Source organism: Lissotriton vulgaris, chromosome 10 (genome assembly GCF_964263255.1).
Source record: "Lissotriton vulgaris chromosome 10, aLisVul1.2, whole genome shotgun sequence".
Lineage (NCBI taxonomy): Eukaryota > Metazoa > Chordata > Amphibia > Caudata > Salamandridae > Lissotriton > Lissotriton vulgaris.
In genome coordinates, this window is record NC_141698.1 from 540686363 (window position 1) to 540704535 (window position 18173).

The window sequence follows — 18173 nt, forward strand, 5'->3', positions numbered from 1 at the left end:
TGCGAGAGATTAAGCTATTGGCATTGTAAATGACAATACCATTTCTTTATCTGTTTTTAAAACCAACACATAAATAAAAATGTTGTCATTTACAATGCCAATAGCTCTAACTTTTGCAAAGGCGAGACAAGTGCATTGTCAATGCTTGTTCTTTTGTAACGTATCGTTTGCTACCTCTTGTATTTTGTTTGCTTTTGATACATGCACAATTGTCACTTTTGCCTCATGTAACGTAACGTCTGCTTTTGTAACATGCCCACTTGTAATTTTCTCCTCATGTAATGCTACTGCTCCTATTGTGAAGCGCTCTGACACTTTCGGGTAACGCTCTTTAAAAACGTATACAATTTTTTTTTTAAATCACTTAACATCCCTTCATCAACGAAGTTTACCTTGCGCAATGTAATCTGGCGCATGTGAAGTGCTCTTGGACCACCTTCGCGCTTCAGTATCTGTACATAATGATAAACATACAGTATAGATAACAATTCGAACCCGTTCCAAGATGACGGAGGCAGTACCTGCCCGGAACGCTCACTTTAAGCTGTCTTGAAGATGCGCCCGAACTCCAACTCCCAGCAGCCTGTGCGGCTCGTGAAGGAGACTTTGCTGTTTGTGTCTGTACTGCTGTAAGGAGCCCCGTAGGGCAAAGCATCTGTGTGCCAGGAGCCCCGCTGGGCGTTCGGATCAACGAGGGGAGTCGCCATCAAAGAGGTCGGGACTGCGAGGGCCAGCAGGCTGTGCGCGTTCCAGCCAGCACACCTGCCGCCTCTTCCCGTGTCTCCGCCCCCTCTATTCACAGTCGAATCATAAACCAAAGACCCGCGCGTTAGCGGGACGCGTGTGCGGGACATCACCCGGGACGAAGCCCGGACTAAGGGCGGACAGTCTTAGACAGTCCGAGACAGGCTGAGACTGGACTGGACACGCCACTTTGCCCTTATTGTCATCGATTTGCCTGGTTTGCAGTAAGACTATTCACTTTTGCTTTACATCCTGGACATATCGTCACTTAATATAATATTGTTGTCATTTGGTTATCATCACTAGTTTACAAAGAATGGCTAAAAAGAATCTAGCGGCGGGGGGCAACTCTATAGAAAATTATATGATTCAAGTTGTCTCAAAGATTAACAATAAGAGGCGCGAATCTTTAGGTCTTAGCCTGTCCCCTAACTTATCTCCCCTAAGTCCATCACTTGACTCACCCTGGATTGATATACCCTCTCAGGTTGAGGGAAGTGCAGTTCTAGACTCTGATACCTTAGAAAACGGTATCTCAAACCAGAGCACTCATACTATACAGGAGCAAGATATAGTTCGGGTTAATGACTCGGAACCCCAGTTAGTTGACACCGAACAAGATGAAATTGTGCAGGAAAGTGAGCAGTCAAATCACGAAATTGACCCCCTAGTTCAAGATCAAGCGCCACGAGCTATTAGAAAATGTAGAAAAACTCAATCACATCGTGGTGGAGCTCATCTAGGGAGGAAGAAGGCTGCGTCACCCGTGAGAAGTAGGGATAAAAGTAGGGGGAAAGTTGAAGAACCCGAGAAGCATAATGTGGATGAGGAGCTATTATCTAGGTTAGCTGATTTAATTGACACTAAACTGAAAATCTTAATTAAACCAGTAGTGACCAAACTGGACAAGCTAACAGCAGATATAAAGAAATTAGGCGTAGATCAAAAAAAGTTAGTTGAAGCTGTGTCTAATATATCAGACACAGTTACTAGCCTGGTTTTACCCGTAAAAGAGGTTTTTGGTCCTTCATCTGACGGAGGCACTACTTCAAATATTATCCACACAAATTTACAGGATCAAACCTCAATTACTGTGACACAACACCTACTGCCAGGAGATACACTACTCCCAAATCCGCCTATAATACCTGCTCCTAGTACAGAAGAAGTTACTGTTCAGTTTCTGGAAGATGCGGCTCCATTAGTGCTGGTATTGGCTAACGTCCCCCCACTAGCCCCTGATCAATCAGAATCCCCCCCGGCAATAACAAGTAAGGCCCTGCACTGGTTATCAGGCAATATGCAGTTGGCCCCGTGGGGGAAACAACAGCTAGCTGGAGATATTAAGTTGGCCAGAAGGGTCCCATGGATAGGCCAAAACCCCAAAAAATTTAAAGGTGATTGCTTTATTATAAATTTTGCCAATTCTGCAGTTCTACCAAACATCCTGCCAAACATCTTGCCACCGCAGCGCAGAAGAGGCACCATCATCCCTCTCACCCTAGAATTTTTTGGTAAAAAACAGTGGAGCATGACCTATCCTAAGCCTTCTCATACTTTCACCAGGCCTATATGGCCAGAAACAACTAATGGCTGGGGATTTAATGTACCAAATAATAACTGGGGCTATAGTCAGGATAGAAGGGATCGCCCAATACGGCCACCCCCTCCAGATCAACATTACCCTACTCACTTTAATAATCACTTTAACATCCCCATCTCCAATAGGTACGGTATCTTCTCAGATGAGGGGGGGCTGGATGGGGTGGAATGACTACCTGTTACACATCCTAACCCCCTCACTAATGACCGATTCTCCGAAGATACAGACTTAGGCGACATTTCTCAAGTGTTAGAACCACAAGGTGGTAAGGTTGGGGGTTCATGTGTTGTGAACCAAACTGATATACCAGGTTTACCTATTGTTATAAAGCCAGCCTCTCCTCTAGTTTGTACTTCGGCTAACCCTGGGGTAGACCAGGTGCGCTGTTGTGTAGGCTTAACACCTATCACTCAAATTGCACGTGAAAATGTGGCCACAATACAACATAAACCAATTAAATATAAGGAGGGATTACTATCTTGGAATATAGCAGGACTGCAGGATAAACTGTCTAATAAAGACTGGTTATCCTTCGTCAAAGATTACCCCTTTATATGCCTCCAAGAAACCTGGGTAGTGGGGAAAAACATACACATTGACGGTTATCAGAGTTTTATAATCTCGGCAGTTCCCTCACCTAGTGGTAGAGCCAAAGGGGGCTTGGCAATTTTTGTTAACCTGTCGCTTATATGCATTAAAACTGAACTTTACTCTGGCAATAATAATATTCAGGTTGTCAAATTTAAGAGGGGTAGTACAAGCTTCGTTTTGTTCAATTTCTATAACGCAGTGAGTCAGTCCGGAGATTGCAATATTGAGTCACTGCATGAATTCCTAAGGGCTAAAGATGATTCCCTCCCCCGCCTTAAGATAATAGCGGGTGATTTCAACACACATTTATGTGGGAACCCTAGCCTGAGTCCTGTTGGTCAAATGGGCTGTAATAATCTGGAAGGAATTCACTTTGATCACTCGCGGAGGGGGTCATGTTTAAATGACTTAATGAATGAATGTAATCTCTTTACTGCCATGTCATTAGCTGAGGAACAAACTGTATTTCCAACCCCTACTTTTAAAGGCCACGCAACAGGTTCATTTATAGACCATATTTTATTATCAGCAGAACTTGTCAATATTGTTGGGGATTTTTCGATCATCTTAAGCATTTACAGCGACCATAATCCTATATGTATTACTATGGGTGTGAATTTATTCGAAAAACGTAACCCCTGAGAGGATTGTGGAGTTACTAAATGTATTAATGGTAAGCGATGCTTAAAATGGTCAATGGTGGACTGTAAACAATTTTATTCCTCTATTAACAATGTATGCCATTATGATTTGACAATATGCACATCTACTGCCTCAGCACCATTACAAATTTTGAAGTCTTTTAATGAGATAGCAAAAAAGGTGGAGTCATTTTTAACGTTACCTGCTAAGAGGATAGTTAACCCATCCAATAACCCGAAATGGTTTGACAACATCTGTTCGAAGGCCAGTCGTGAGCTTAAGAAAGCCCTAAAAACAAAACCAAGAGATCCATCGACCATCAGGGTCTTGCGGGCTGAGTACAAGAAGTCTCTTACCATTCGTAAACGTGCTGTAAAGAATAGTGTATGGGAGTCCTTGCTAGATCCAGAGACATTAAAAAACAGCTCAAAGTTCTGGGAGATCATTAATAAGCCCTTATTTGATCACCCCAGTATTTCTAGTATGGGCACCAATATTCCAGAAGAAGAGTGGATTAACCACTTCAGCTCCATTTTCAAAGGCAACGGTTCGCAGGTACAATGCAGCCCAAAAGATAGTAGAGAAAAATCCTTGTTCTTTACAATTGATGAGGTTATAAAGGGCATAGAAGGCCTTTCGAACAACAAGGCCCCAGGACCTGACGGTCTTCCCCCCGATCTCTTCAAATCATGTATAACACTCTGGGCACCAGTTCTCACAGCTGTACTCAATGCTGCCGTGTTACGTGGATGCCCAAAATCTTGGGGGGTATCTACTATTGTGCCTATTTTTAAGAAAGGAGACCGTAGTAGCCCTGCCTGCTATCGACCAATATCTCTAATAAACTCCGTGGTTAAAGTGGTGGGAGGAGTAATATTGAACAGATTGGTCAGATGGTCAGAAGAAAACAACATAATATCTTCAATCCAGTATGGATTCAGGCCCGGACACTCCACAATTTCACAATGTTTAAATCTATACCTCATTATTGCGAAGTATACTAAGGCTCGAAGAGGAACGATCCATATGGCGTTCATGGATCTTTCCTCGGCTTTCGATTGCGTGAGTCGGGGGAAGCTCTGGGACGCCATGCGAAAAATGGGTGTGGATCCTAACCTAGTCGATTTGCTAGATGACATGCACTCTGACACCAATGCAAATGTTAGATTCACCCAAGATTTAAATGTGACCAAAGACTTTGGGGTGCATCGTGGTGTCCGACAAGGCTGCATTCTGGCACCGTTCCTTTTTAATTTATACATTAATGATTTGGAAGAGCACCTTTTAAGCACTAACACGGACTTTCCGTATATTGGCCGTAGGGGGCTGCCAGTCCTCTTATATGCGGACGACGCAGTTCTCCTATCAAGAACAGCAAATGGACTTCAAACCTTACTAGATTCCTTCCATTCTTTTATGACCTCAAGAGAGTTAAGTATTAATAACTCTAAATCTTACATAATGAAGGTCGGACAGGGAAATAAAAAAGTAAACCGCTTAAATGTAAATGGAGTACGTATCCCTACTACACATACATTTTCCTATCTCGGGGTCCTTTTTGACAGTCAATTAAATTGGGGACCCGTGATTGTAAAAAAGAAGGGAGAGGTCACTAGGGTAAACGCGGCAATAATGGACTTTTCTAGGAAAGTGGGCAATAGTCCAGTTGCCGCCTTACTCCAACTTTACAAAGCCAAAAGTGTTTCCACAGCGTGTTATGGCAGCGAAATTTGGGGTTATGTCCCTCTGGAACCCCTACAGACTGTCGAAAATAATTTTTTGAAACAAGTACTAAGGCTTCCTAGGGGTACGGCTAACTTCTCTGTGCATGAGGAACTGGGGGTCTCCTTCGTAAGTGACAAGATTGCTGTTAATCCCATGTTATGCTGGTTGAACTGTTGGTTAAATGAAAACATCCCACTCACCCAGCTTATTTTAAGAGAAACCCTCACATGGGATAACAGGATGAAGGTTCCCTGGTTAAAGTACCTTTATAAGTGCTTTGTTGATCTAGGTCGCCCTGAACTCTTTTTATTCCCTGATTCGATCACTAAACAGGATGTTTTAACGGTCAAGAAAGCTTTTATTGATTTTAGAATCCAAGATAGGGAATCACGTGAACTAAAAAAAGAAAGTGTTCGTACTCATGTATTAGTAAAAAGCACTTTGCTCATGGAACTCTATCTATCCTGGCAATTGTCCAGCTATGACCGTTTTCTATTGATCAGGTTCAGGTTTAACTTGTTTCATTTCTTGTTGGCTGTACCAAGGGGAGCTCATCGTGGACAAGTGTGCCGGCTTGCGGCTGTGACGACAAGTCTCCGCAAGACTTGGCACACTTTCTTTTTTTCTGTCCCTTTTATGCTGTACCGAGGAATCTATATTTAAAACCCTGTCTGAAAAAACTAAATTTTGTACAATTTCGCCCTGCACTGCACTTTCTTCAGCTGCTAAACTGTGAATATACCTTGTATATATGTAGTTTTTTAAAACTGGCAGTAAAATTTAGAAATAGTATGGAAGGTTAATAATATTAATATATGAATTGCTATTACCTCTTTTTTATAATGGACTCCGCAAAATACTTTGAAGGCTTGTTGTATATTTGTTGTCTTTTCGCTTATATTATAACTGTATTTTACTTTTATTGTATAAATGTGTTCTTTTTTAACTGTAGTGTAAATGCTTTTATGGTTGTCAATTCGTACAACCGAATAAAGTTTATTGAACTTGAATTGTCACTTTTGCCTCATGTAACGTAACGTCTGCTTTTGTAACATGCCCACTTGTAATTTTCTCCTCATGTAATGCTACTGCTCCTATTGTGAAGCGCTCTGACACTTTCGGGTAACGCTCTATAAAAACGTATACAATTTTTTTTTTTAATCACTTAACATCCCTTCATCAACGAAGTTTACCTTGCGCAATGTAATCTGGCGCATGTGAAGTGCTCTTGGACCACCTTCGCGCTTCAGTATCTGTACATAATGATAAACATACAGTATAGATAACAATTCGAACCCGTTCCAAGATGACGGAGGCAGTACCTGCCCGGAACGCTCACTTTAAGCTGTCTTGAAGATGCGCCCGAACTCCAACTCCCAGCAGCCTGTGCGGCTGTCAGTCGGCTGATCACTTCTCCAACCAAGTCACCTGGGAAAACAGGAAGCAGCTGATCTGCCGGCAGCGCCGAGACAGATTCATCAGCGGAGCCTGCTGTACCCAGCTTACGAGCCCAGACCGTAGTCCCGGCAGCGGTTCTCCCGGCGCCTGCCATGGCTAACGTGGCCAAGAAGGTGTCCTGGTCTGGGCGCGGGGAGGCGGAGGAAGAACGGCGGAGGCGAGAAGAGCTACGGAGGGAGGCGGAGGCCGCACAGGAAAACGAACAGAGCGAGCGCACCGCCCTGCTGAACGGGAGCCCGGGCGGCGACAGGAGGGCTAGGGAGGTGAGTACACGGGTTGGAAGAGAGCTGTTTGAATGATGTGCTGGTGCCCCTGGCCTGGGCATGCATAGAAGTAGACTTGTGGGCTAAATTATCAGTTATGTACTGAATTGTCTTGGGTTTATGAAGAAACTGTAATATAAAGGAGTTTGGGGAGTATGTAGTGAGATTTGGGACGATGTTGGGTTTAGAATGTAGTCGTGAAAGTACATAACACGACAGTGAGTGACCCATGTGTGTTTATCAGCAGGAAACTAACAGAGCTATCACGTTTGGCAGGTCCACATGTGACAAGTTCGCCCAGTCTGGATGTGTTTTTCTTTTCATTCTGGGATCCGTGGTGCTATTTATCCAGTTATCAGGGCCACAAGCCCTAGAATGCAAAATAGCAAAACTGGTCGGCGTGAGCGACTCACAAATTGGTCTGTGGAGCTTGAGAACCAGAGTAGAAGCGCAGACGACAGTCAGAGTCGCAAAGTTCAATCGGAAAGGTCATGCCTCATGTTTCTTTGGGGACAATGTCTCAGATATTCTGGAGGGCTTATAGTACGCAATGCCTAGAATAGCACCCTTATTGTAGATGATTGTGAAACCTTTGAGCATTGAAAGGAGGCTGATAATTGGCAATTACTATTTTCTTGTAGAGTTTGTAATGCGGAAGAAGGCAAATGAAGATCTTGTGGTTCTTGGTTTGGATTGCTTTCTTATTAATCAGTGTGGCAGTTCCTTGTTTTATGTGTTCCTGAACTGTTCTGTTTTGAGTATTTGGTTTGTTAGATGATTCAGGGTCCAGATTGAGCTATCTAAAAAATAAGAAGATTTTGCTGGGCCATATTTTGTTGGGAAATGATCTTGGATTTCACTGATATCTCTGTGGTGTTGGTTCAGTAAGATGGAATGAGAGGGACACTGGTAAGGCTGTTCTCCCACTCTGGGTCAGTTTCGTGGTGGGTTATAGCATTGGGGAATGGTGGCCGTTGGTTGAAAGCCAAAGCTGTTTGTGGTGATTTTAGCAATGTGTACCATTGCTCATTGTGGAATTCTTCAGATTCGTTAAAGGCAGGGGGATATGTCTAAGGAAAGTTTGTGCAGTCCAGTTACTTTTGACCACTGTCATTAAGTTGAAGGATAATGTTATTGGTGTGCCAATGGGGACTTAGTTATGTTGATGAGATGTAGTGCCTCGGGTTGAAGTTTCAGAGAAAGACAAGGTTGTTCGATTTCACAGGGGTTTGAATATGAAATTGATGAATGGTGACATGAATGTTTCGTTGTATATTTATTTTTAGACCAGTGGCAGTGTTTTATGGTATGTAAGCTTTTCTGGTTCTGTTGCACATATGCCACTTTTGACATTTTCTTGTGTAAAGCGTCTGTTTATGGGGTCTTGATGGTTAGCTCTGAGGGAATGCATGCATATAGAAACTGAAGGTTATGTTATTGTGAGGAAAAGTCGGTCTCTCCACCTCCAGACTTGTAGATCCTTCAGTTTGTTTAATTTGTGTTAGAGTAAGATCCTGTAGTCATCTGTTTTTAAATGTGTTGCAAAATGCCCTCTACGAAACCTCCAGAACTAAAGTTGTCTGAAATACACATTTTAGAATTAATCTGAACACCCAATGGACGGTCAAGTACTTGAATGGAACCCAAAGCTGTAGGGTTGTTTTCGGGAAGGTTCGTAATTTGCTGAATATACTAATAGCACTCTCACACACCCTCCTTCAATCTTTCCTTTTAAACAGTACAACTTGTGTTAATAATGCATAAACGCCCGAAATTCAACAAATGGCAATAAGATTACACTTTCTAAAATGCACATTTCAAAATTATTATTTTTTTGCTTTAACTTGTAGCCATGTTTGTGTCGGGGTGATTTTAAGCGTTAACACTTATAATGAATGGGTTAATGTAGAAGTACTAACCTAGCTTTTAACTAATCGCCCATTAGAAGTTGGATTTTGGCCAAAACCCCACTAGAAACTGGCCTTTTAGCCATTTAATCAAGGGTTTGTCCTATCCACTTCATTTCATTTTATAAAGCAACAGAATGTTGAGTGTCTGATGTTTGCAGCAAACCAGGTTTTTTGACGAACTCATGACTGTGAACAAGGACTTGCTTTGTGTCTGCAAGTCAACTTGAGTACTCTTATGAAGTACACTAAATTATATCTATTCTGAAAAGATAAAAGTGCAGCAAAGCTTATGACAACTTGCCATTGGCTTGTTCACTAATTTGAAGGTAAAAATGGGAAGGGCCAGTCAGCATGTCAGAAGGCTTAGAAGCTTGATCATGACGGGCAACAATTTTATTGGACGCTTAAGTGCACATTACACCTGAGGGATACAATCTTGCACAGACCGTTGTATACTGTCTTTCACATATGTTGTAGCAGCATAATATAGAAATCAATTTTCAAGTTAATGTACTTATTCGTAGGCTTTTTACTCCCGTTTCATTTACCTGCTTTGTTGATTATTTCTTAGCTTAGTTTTATATCCAAATGTCAGTATCATTTTTTATACTGTTTATTATTTGCCTAAGTGTTAGTTGGCAATGTTGGTTTTCTTTCCCAGGAAATTAACAAAACTTGAATGGTTGTCCAATTGTCAACTTTTACTCGTGCAAGTTTAGGCATTGGTACGGCCTTTAGAATGGTGGCAGTGGCAGCAAGTAGTCACGTTTGTCTGTATGAGTGGCATATTAATTGGCGGATGTTACAGGCATTATAAGCATGCATCTTGCTTTGCTTTCTCTTACTAAAGTAGTTGGGTTAGAGAAAGGGAGATTTGTCATTTGTCATTTGGCATTAATACCTCAGTTGATGTAACTCTTGATAAACTCACGCGAGAGAGTATCGTTTTGTATAATGGTACAAAGTGACCACCAGCTTTTAACATTCAGTCCAGACCCAGAAACACATGGGTGTCAAGTGTAGATTCACTTTTTTTTTTAAATTTGATTTTTTTTTAGTTATTTACAGATATTCTGCAGCTGTCTGCCTAATGCTCTAGCTCAAGTTGCTGCGTTCTTACGCTCAGAAGGAAGTCCTCTCCTAATGTAACCTGTCAAGTGTTTTAGCCCACATCTGTGCTATTATTTGACATTGTTTCCTATTGAAAACTTAAGATGGCTCACAGTTAAACACTCATCCCAGATGTCTGTTCTGATCATCATGTTGGGACTTCCCACACTGGAAAGTCAGACTGTACCATCCATTCTTCCAAAGTTATTAAACTGGGTACATTTAAAAGGATAACCGGAACACTTGCTATTTGCAATGCTTAGAAAAAGCCAAAGTGTGGCATGGAGTGCTGTATAAAGTAATCATTATTATTGTAAATAAAGTAGTTGTGTATTTTTTTTTGTTCTGAGCAAATCTTGAACTGATCTCTGCATATTCCTTGGACTCCAGACACATTTCAGTTACTAGAGTAAACATTTGCCTTATAGGTTGCACTGTGTCCCTTAAAGACTTACTACCCACTTTGAGGTAATGATTGACTGAAGGTGAAGTAACCGCCTTTGAAAGTTCATGACTGTATATCCTAAACAGAAAAGATCTAATTTAAACTGCAGCTGTCTTGCTTCTCTTTACGCTCCACCAAATCCTCTCCAGCATCGTAAAATATGGGAACTTGTACCTAACAAATAAACAAACAATAGCTGAAGAAAAAAAACATCTATTTGTTTGTCTCCTAACGCCATGTGGATATATTGTAAATCTGGCCCAATGGGGTATAGATTCCCAGTTTTACCACTGGCTGTGTTAATGAATTTCATTTAGGTTAATTGTATGAGAATTTATTTCATGTGAATTTCTTGAAAATCTAGCTCGTCTCTCTCCATCCCACACTAACCTTGGACAACACTGGTGTAGATAGTAGGTTCTCTCATTCTGCGTCCTCTTCTTCTTAATGCTTGACTACTATCTGTGACTTTAAATCTTCCAGCGGATCAGAAGTTGTGATCAGATGTGAAACAGAAAGGGGAACCATGTCATGACCAGTCTTTTGAAAATGTGACTCTGAATAATGGCCATCGGAGACTTCTTGTCATGTGACTCAATTCTTGTCAGGTGACTCACTTCTTTTCGCAAGTTGAAAAAACGTTTATTACCCAGACACCCAGGGCACGGTGGCGTAACAGTTAGTGATGCATGTAAGATTGCTGGAGTGCTTCAAAGAAATCAGAGTGTCAAGAGAACATTGCTGTATATGTGTACTGTACGGCATGACATATTAGAAAATAAATTTTGAGCATGCCTCCGTATTAGCTAGCGTTTTGGCACTTCTAACGTATTCCTCTTTCTCAGTTCCTCTATTGGCAGACATGTCTTTGCATTTTGAAGACTGTGTCAAGATATTGAATCTTATCTCACTGTGAGGTAGCACTAATAGCAATCTGTAGATCTTGCTTAACCTTACATATTGCTTAATGCCAGTGGAGTAAGGGGCCAGATAGAATTGAAATCATACCACACAGGACTACAGCAAGTGGGGGTGAGATATGACTGCATATACTCAACTTGGGAGATGGGGGCAGAGTACAGTTGATTTGCAACGAGCAAAGACAAGAACAGCCATCTAACACAATGATATGATCACATTGGGTGGAGAGGCGAGATTAAAGCCGATCAGTGATTTTGGTCCTGGATAGGTTACTAATAAAGCTAGGGGCATATTTACAACAAAATGGCGGAGCGCTGTTACGCCACAATTGGTAATGCTGCACTCCGACATTCTGAAAACTCAGGGATGGCTCATATTTATAATAATACAGGGCACCCCTGCGTGTACTCTAGCGCTGGTGCTAAATTTAGCTGCACAGCACCAACCCAGTCACCCCTGCACCATAGTGCAAGGTAGCCTGGGTTGCGGGGAATGATTGTTCATGTGCAGGATAGTGTCCCTTCCTGCACATAAACTATCACTAATTGCGATTTGTAACTACTATGTGTGCTGCAGAATGCAGCACATATAGACGTTCCAACTCGTCATTATTTAATGATTGTTTATATGCAGGACGAGATGCCTTCCTGCACATGAACAATCTCTATTGGCAATTTGCTCTTACTATGTGTGCTGCAGAATGCGGCACACATAGAAACAGCAAAAACGTGGAGAACTGAATAATTACTCTTCGTTGCGCCAGTTAAAGACCAGGTTTTCTCCGGTCTTATTTTTGGCGCTGCCCCATATTTCTGCCAGCCTTATAAATAGGGGGCCTTGTCAAAAAGTAATGGGTGTTGAGGCGGAACGCTCACTGCAACACGCAATGCCTTCCCCTTTCACGCTAAGTACTGCATGAATAGGGACATTATTTACAAGGCGGTGTGAAACCACATAAAGTGGCTTAGTACCGCCTTGTAAATAAGGTGAAGGGGTTATCGCCACCAGAACGTCAAAAAAAGTGGCAATCTGGTGTCGATAACCCCTTGTAAATATGCCCCCTAGAATAGATACATTTACTTGCAACAAATCTCTGTTGGTGTGTATTTTTCTGTGTCATTTACAACTAACTCTCATTAACTTAATATATCACAAATTGAACAAAAAGGAAATTCTTCAATTTCCTTTAAAGCCAAGACTTGGGCTAGACTAACAAAAATATTCAACAATAATGAATGATCACTCAATTTACCACTAACTTTGGCTATGTAATGTTATATGGATTTTTAATGCGCGAACAAATACCCGTAGGTGTCTAGGCGCTGATTTGATTTTGTTTGTTTCATCTTTGGTATTAGGGGATTGCACTGAGGGACTTAAAGTTATCAGTAATTTTTTACAAAAGGACAGACAAAGGAGGAATGGGTCACGAGGTTAGTATGAGTTAGTGAATCATAATGACTGATATACGTATTTGGAAGACGAAGTGAAGCATATAAAGGAGGTCAGGACGCTGGTTGTGGCGTTCAAGAGGTGATTAGTTGAAGTTTAGATTTCTTTTTTTGGAAAAGAGGGCAGCAGGTTTGGATGGAATCTGGGTTTGAGTTAATGGTGACATTGGGAAAATTGATAGCGGTTGGAGGGGATATAATTAGTGAATGGGGAGGTGGAGTTTTTTGCACTAGTTTAAACATTATTTTACACTATAGTTGAACTTTTATATTGGGTTGGGTTGAGCATGCTGGGGGACTCGCATGGAGTTGAGCACGTGAGTGTTGTGTAGCGTTCAGGTTGGGGAAGGAAGTGTGGGTTGACGAGGGTGGAGGCATTGAAAGTTGCAGCATTTCTGTGTATATAGCAAGTTGGTATTGAGCAGTCAGTTGAGCTGTTCTTTTTCATTTGTTTCAGCGAACTCCTGACGAAGAGCCATTAGGCTCGAAATGCATTGGCTGCATTTAATGAAATGAGCCCACTCTGAAGTATGATTGACCTCACGTGCCGCTGTTGAAAGCCTGGATGGGCAACAGAAGGCATTTGAAACTGTTGAATAAAGAATTATAGTGCAATCATGCTGTCTCCGCAGTGACTAAATATGCGGGAAGATTGGTACAATTATTGGTATACAGTGAAAACAAATGGATAACCTAGGAGCAGGTGGTTCCCTGTGAAGAATCATTCACCATTTAGCAGTGCAACAGATGGGTGTGAGAGTGCCCTTTGGGAGATTTTGAAATAAGCTGTGACTTGGGACGGTTCACAGGACCTGTTCGCAGGCACTATATGTACATAGACTTTAATGATAAACGGCTTAAATATTTAAGGGAAGTAGTGCAATTAAAAAAATTTCTAGTATCAACTTACCACATCTGTCTTTTTGAAACGAGTGACTGGAAGCAAAATTACAAAAAGGAAGTGACACAGGTAACAGAATATTTGTTTTTCCAGTTGACAGGAGTTTGACAGGAGCGTCTATATATTTTTAAATATCTCTTATAATTGACACTATATATCAACGTTTCATATCAGTTTGTAAACTCAATTAATTGGCCGTGCTAATGTGAGACTGGTGTCGGGGGTGTGATCATAGATGTGGCCATCTATGACCCTTGCAGGTCTTCTGCCCCTCGGGAGAAGCAGATTGAGGGACTGTTACAGTTTTTGTTCCAAAGCCCCGGTCTGTTACAATGACGGAGAGTAACAAATGTGTAAGATTGTATAAAAGGGGATGGTAATATTTGTTCAGTAAAACTACGAAAGGGGATAAAATGAAAGCAAAATAAATGGAGTGGACCCCAATGAATATTAGAGAAGGGATGCTCTATGTGGGTGTGCAATCCAAGGTTGTGGTGAGGAGAGGGTGGAGAGAGAAAATGAAGTGATTGGGTTTATTTGCAGGTAAGGGGTGGTGTAAAAGTTGGAAAGGGCAGGTAGGGTAAATAGGAAGATTGAACATATAGCCTCAATAAAAGGGACCTCTCTCAATTTCATGTGATTTCCCACACTCTTTTCCTCTGCTCATGATATGACTTCACAAGATCCCGCCCGCCCCCCCAACATGAGTCCCTCAGTGACATACATCCCCTATTATCACTCCTGTTTTTCTCAGCTCGATCCCCAGGTGGGTTGAGCCAAGACGTGCTTAGGCGGTTTGCACTTTTCAAGGGCTGCAGACGCTGAAGTTGGACTCCTCAGTTCGATGGCCTAGGAGGGTGCATCAGCGGGTTTGTTTACTCCATTTTTCAAGGTCCTACAGGGTCCATTATTTTTCACTATGCCAAGGAGGCCTCTTCAGTTGTTTCTTGTATTCTGCTCAGAAGCAACTTCTTGATATCCCCTAATGGGGCCACCTTGCACAAGGGGCCATTCCGAGGGACATCTCCTATGATGACATCCCACATCTAGTTTTTATTCTCTTCTTTCTTACTGAGTGTTTCGAGCTCTCCACTCAGTCTTGTGGTGCTTTGTTCTTCTTCTCTTTCTTTCTCACTTCGGTTTTGGTAACATTTGCATGTAGAGCTCATGTTTACCTGCATCTGCTGTGCCGCATCCAACTGTCCATAATCCTGCTGGTGTGTCCTGTGGGCAAGAACCAACCCTGGGCCCCAAAAATGGTGAATCTAGGTTCTAGTCTGGGGGCTTTGACCTCTAAGCTATGCTGCTGCTTCTGGAGAGGGTTTCCCCTCTCTTCAGCGACCCTTACTTTCTTCCCCCCAAAATCTCTTGTTTTGGCATTTAAGAGGGAGGTCTTGTGCAGTCACCACCTCAGATGCAACGGTTTTCAATAGTGATCCATAAAGTGCTTCAATCGTCTGTATATGCTGCAACACTCCACAACAAGAAGCCTCACATGCAGCTCTATGTGATTATTTAATTTCTCATTCTCTGCTTGGCAACCCCCATGGCACAGTTTCCCCTTCTTGGTATCTAGTTCTAGGGAGCCATGTCTCAACTTCCCTAGCCTCTCCACCCCACTCAGCCTTAAGGGTTATAGTCTCACCTTGGTGTCAGCCAATGTTGAAGGCTGAGGATTCACCAGTATCAAGGCTCCTATCTTGACTCGTGTCCCTGATGAGATAAAACAAAACAAGCATTTACAATGCAATAGGTCTAGCAATTGCGAGATTTTAAGCTATTGGCATTGTAAATGGCAATTACTTTCATAATATTAAAAGGCATTTTCATTTACAATACCAATAGGTCAAAGTTTGTACAAAACAAGATCTAATGTATTGCAGAGCACAGTGTCCATTAAGCGGATGCCGCGCTCCCCATTAAAGTAAAAAAACAAAAAAACTGGGCGTAGTGTCCGTGAAGCGGGTGTCCGCTCCCCAATAAAGTTTAAAAAAAAAATTAAACTGAGCGCGGTGTCCCTAACGAGGGTGCTGCACTCTGCATGCCAAGTCTATATAAAAAAAAGGTAAAAGAAAGCGCAGTGCCCCTGAAGCGGATGCCGAGTTCTTATTAAAAGTATTTTTTTTAAAAATTGTTGCCATTGTACTGTGGAGGTAGGGGGCTGCCATTTTCAAAGTTTGAACGGCATTGCGCTCCATACGAAAGCGACCACTATTATCCTGTGTTGGCACACTGCAAATACAACAAAAAGCAGCCTCCATTGTCCCCATTAGTTAGCAATAAACAAAATAGTTCTCACCTACTTATAACGCAGACCATGTAACAAGCCAAGTAAAAGGGCCACTCACCATGGGAGGTTACAAATGAAGACAAGGTGGTACTGATTCTTCTCGCCATTCCTACTCTGCACATGTTCTTGGAAATCCAATGAGGTGGAGGCCCTATTTTTGGGGCAAACAGTTTGATCCTCAAGTCCCCACAGAGAATAGGTTAACCGCATCAGACCAAACCCTCCGCCCCATTGATGCTTCATTTCATATCACCTCGGCCGCCCTGGTTTGAAAACGTAAAACAGGCCTACACACAGTCAGGCAGTGGGCAAAGTACAGTGGGTGGTGGGGGGAGGGGAGGTCCGTAAGATCAAGCTACTGTGGAGGATATTGAACACACTCTCTGGTCCTCTTCGATGTTGTTTATGTATCTGGAGCACGGGGCTGTACATAAATAACTGTATCAAGTCAGATTTGGCAACAATTTGTAAAGATACTTTATAAACTTCTGAGCCTACAAGTCACCGGATTCAGACAAACATTCCCAGGCAGACAGCGATGCCCTACGGGGACCAATCGTGAGAGTAATGTGTTACACATGTTTTTTGTTAGTAGTAGAGCTGGTCTAATGTATCAGCATCTGCTGTCTGTTAACCCCCGACCTTTGCTTTTTATGATTTAATACATGGATGTGTGCGTTTGATTGCTGATCGTGAAGCATACTATTTACGTGCAGTCATGGGGGTACCATTCAGGGGCAGGCAGGCCTTTGAGTCCACTGGGCATTTCTCCAGTCGGGATGATGCCCACGTATTTTTTTTTTGCAGGGGGTCTGTTCTAGTGCCTCTGTTGCACACCCCAGCTCCCAGAAGTAAACTGCAGCAAGTATACAGAGTTTCAAGCGAGAAAGAGGGGGAGGGAGAGGGAAGGTAGATAGAAAGTGGTCAGAGATGGAGGAGAGAGACAGTGGATGGAAAGAGAGATTTTGCAAAGATGTAAAGGGTGCAGGGCTGGCTAGAGCGTTTTTCCCAGGGTTTATTTGGCTCCACAGTCCAGCCCTGATACCCTTTATCCTTAGCTGTGCATAGGCCTGGACCCAAAGAGGGGAGACTTGTGTTTAATACCTCTGCTTACATGTGTAGGGTCGGCTAAAGTACCTTCAATGCTGTTACACATTGTACTTTTAGTGTGTATGTAAGAATGAAGGGCCTTACCTACTCCACCTTTTCCAATCTTATGTATAATTGTCCTCCGTCTCCTTTTTTGTGATTAGTTTCTTGTACCCCAGATCCTGAGTTGCCACTAAAACTGTATTGTATTTTATTAACTTATATCGGAGCCTAGAAGGTCAGGTCAAACAACATTATCAAGCTCTCTAATTTGCACCACTGCTTTCAGAGGACAATTTTTCTGCAGTTCAGGCACTCATAAGCTGTCATTAGTACTATTGTGGTTCAATCTTCGGTTCACGCCTAACAAGACCCTTTGGCACTTACAGGCTCCCAATGTACTTAGCACCAGGACACCACTGGGGAATGACCGACTCACTAAACTGTGTTCATTATTATGCAACTAGAGTAGTACCAGGACCCTGCTGCCTTGACAACATTAGCCCAAGCCTGCGAAGAATGCCTTGGCTTCCGGTTACCAAGCATGTGAAGTTTAGAGCTATAACTTTGATATATATCATATGTTTGGTAACCTGCTCAATGGAAGACCAGGAATCGGCAGCATACTCTCAACAAACCAAGGAGATCTTTGAATAAGGGCTGGCTGGCAGTTCCTCTCAAGATATAGAGTTCAAATGTTGGGACGACTAGCCACCTGATCTTCAAAATAAGATTGCCTTCCTCAACTTAAAAGTAGACAAAAAACTCCATATGTCCCCCCTCTGGCCATTTTAAGGTATTTTTGTCGTTGCATGTGCCATTTGCATACCCTCGGTTTTGGCTCCTTATAAATGCTGGTCCACTTTCTTAGTGCTATGCAGGCAGCAACCATCCTCGGTCTTGCAAAAAAAAATTGTGCAATTATAAAGATATTGTCAATGAGTGAAAGGTAACCATAAAACAGGTGCCCCAATAGTAATTGCACTCCAACCAATGTTTACCTCACCACTGCAAAACCTTTCACACGTTT

General features: G+C 42.3%; 1 protein-coding gene across 2 annotated transcripts in view; it reads left to right on the forward strand.

The window, feature by feature from the left end:
* Positions 1-6702: 6702 nt before the first annotated feature.
* Positions 6703-18173, forward strand: part of CLCN7 (Cl-/H+ antiporter 7) — a 353427-nt gene continuing 341956 nt past the window's right edge. The window contains exon 1 of one of the 2 annotated variants that reach the window (XM_086941381.1): positions 6703-7026. In XM_086941381.1, the coding sequence (XP_086797507.1) occupies positions 6856-7026 (171 nt within the window). In that variant the 5' untranslated portion in view covers positions 6703-6855. The remainder of the gene's footprint in view (positions 7027-18173) is intronic. The other variant, XM_086941382.1, reaches the window with a different exon arrangement.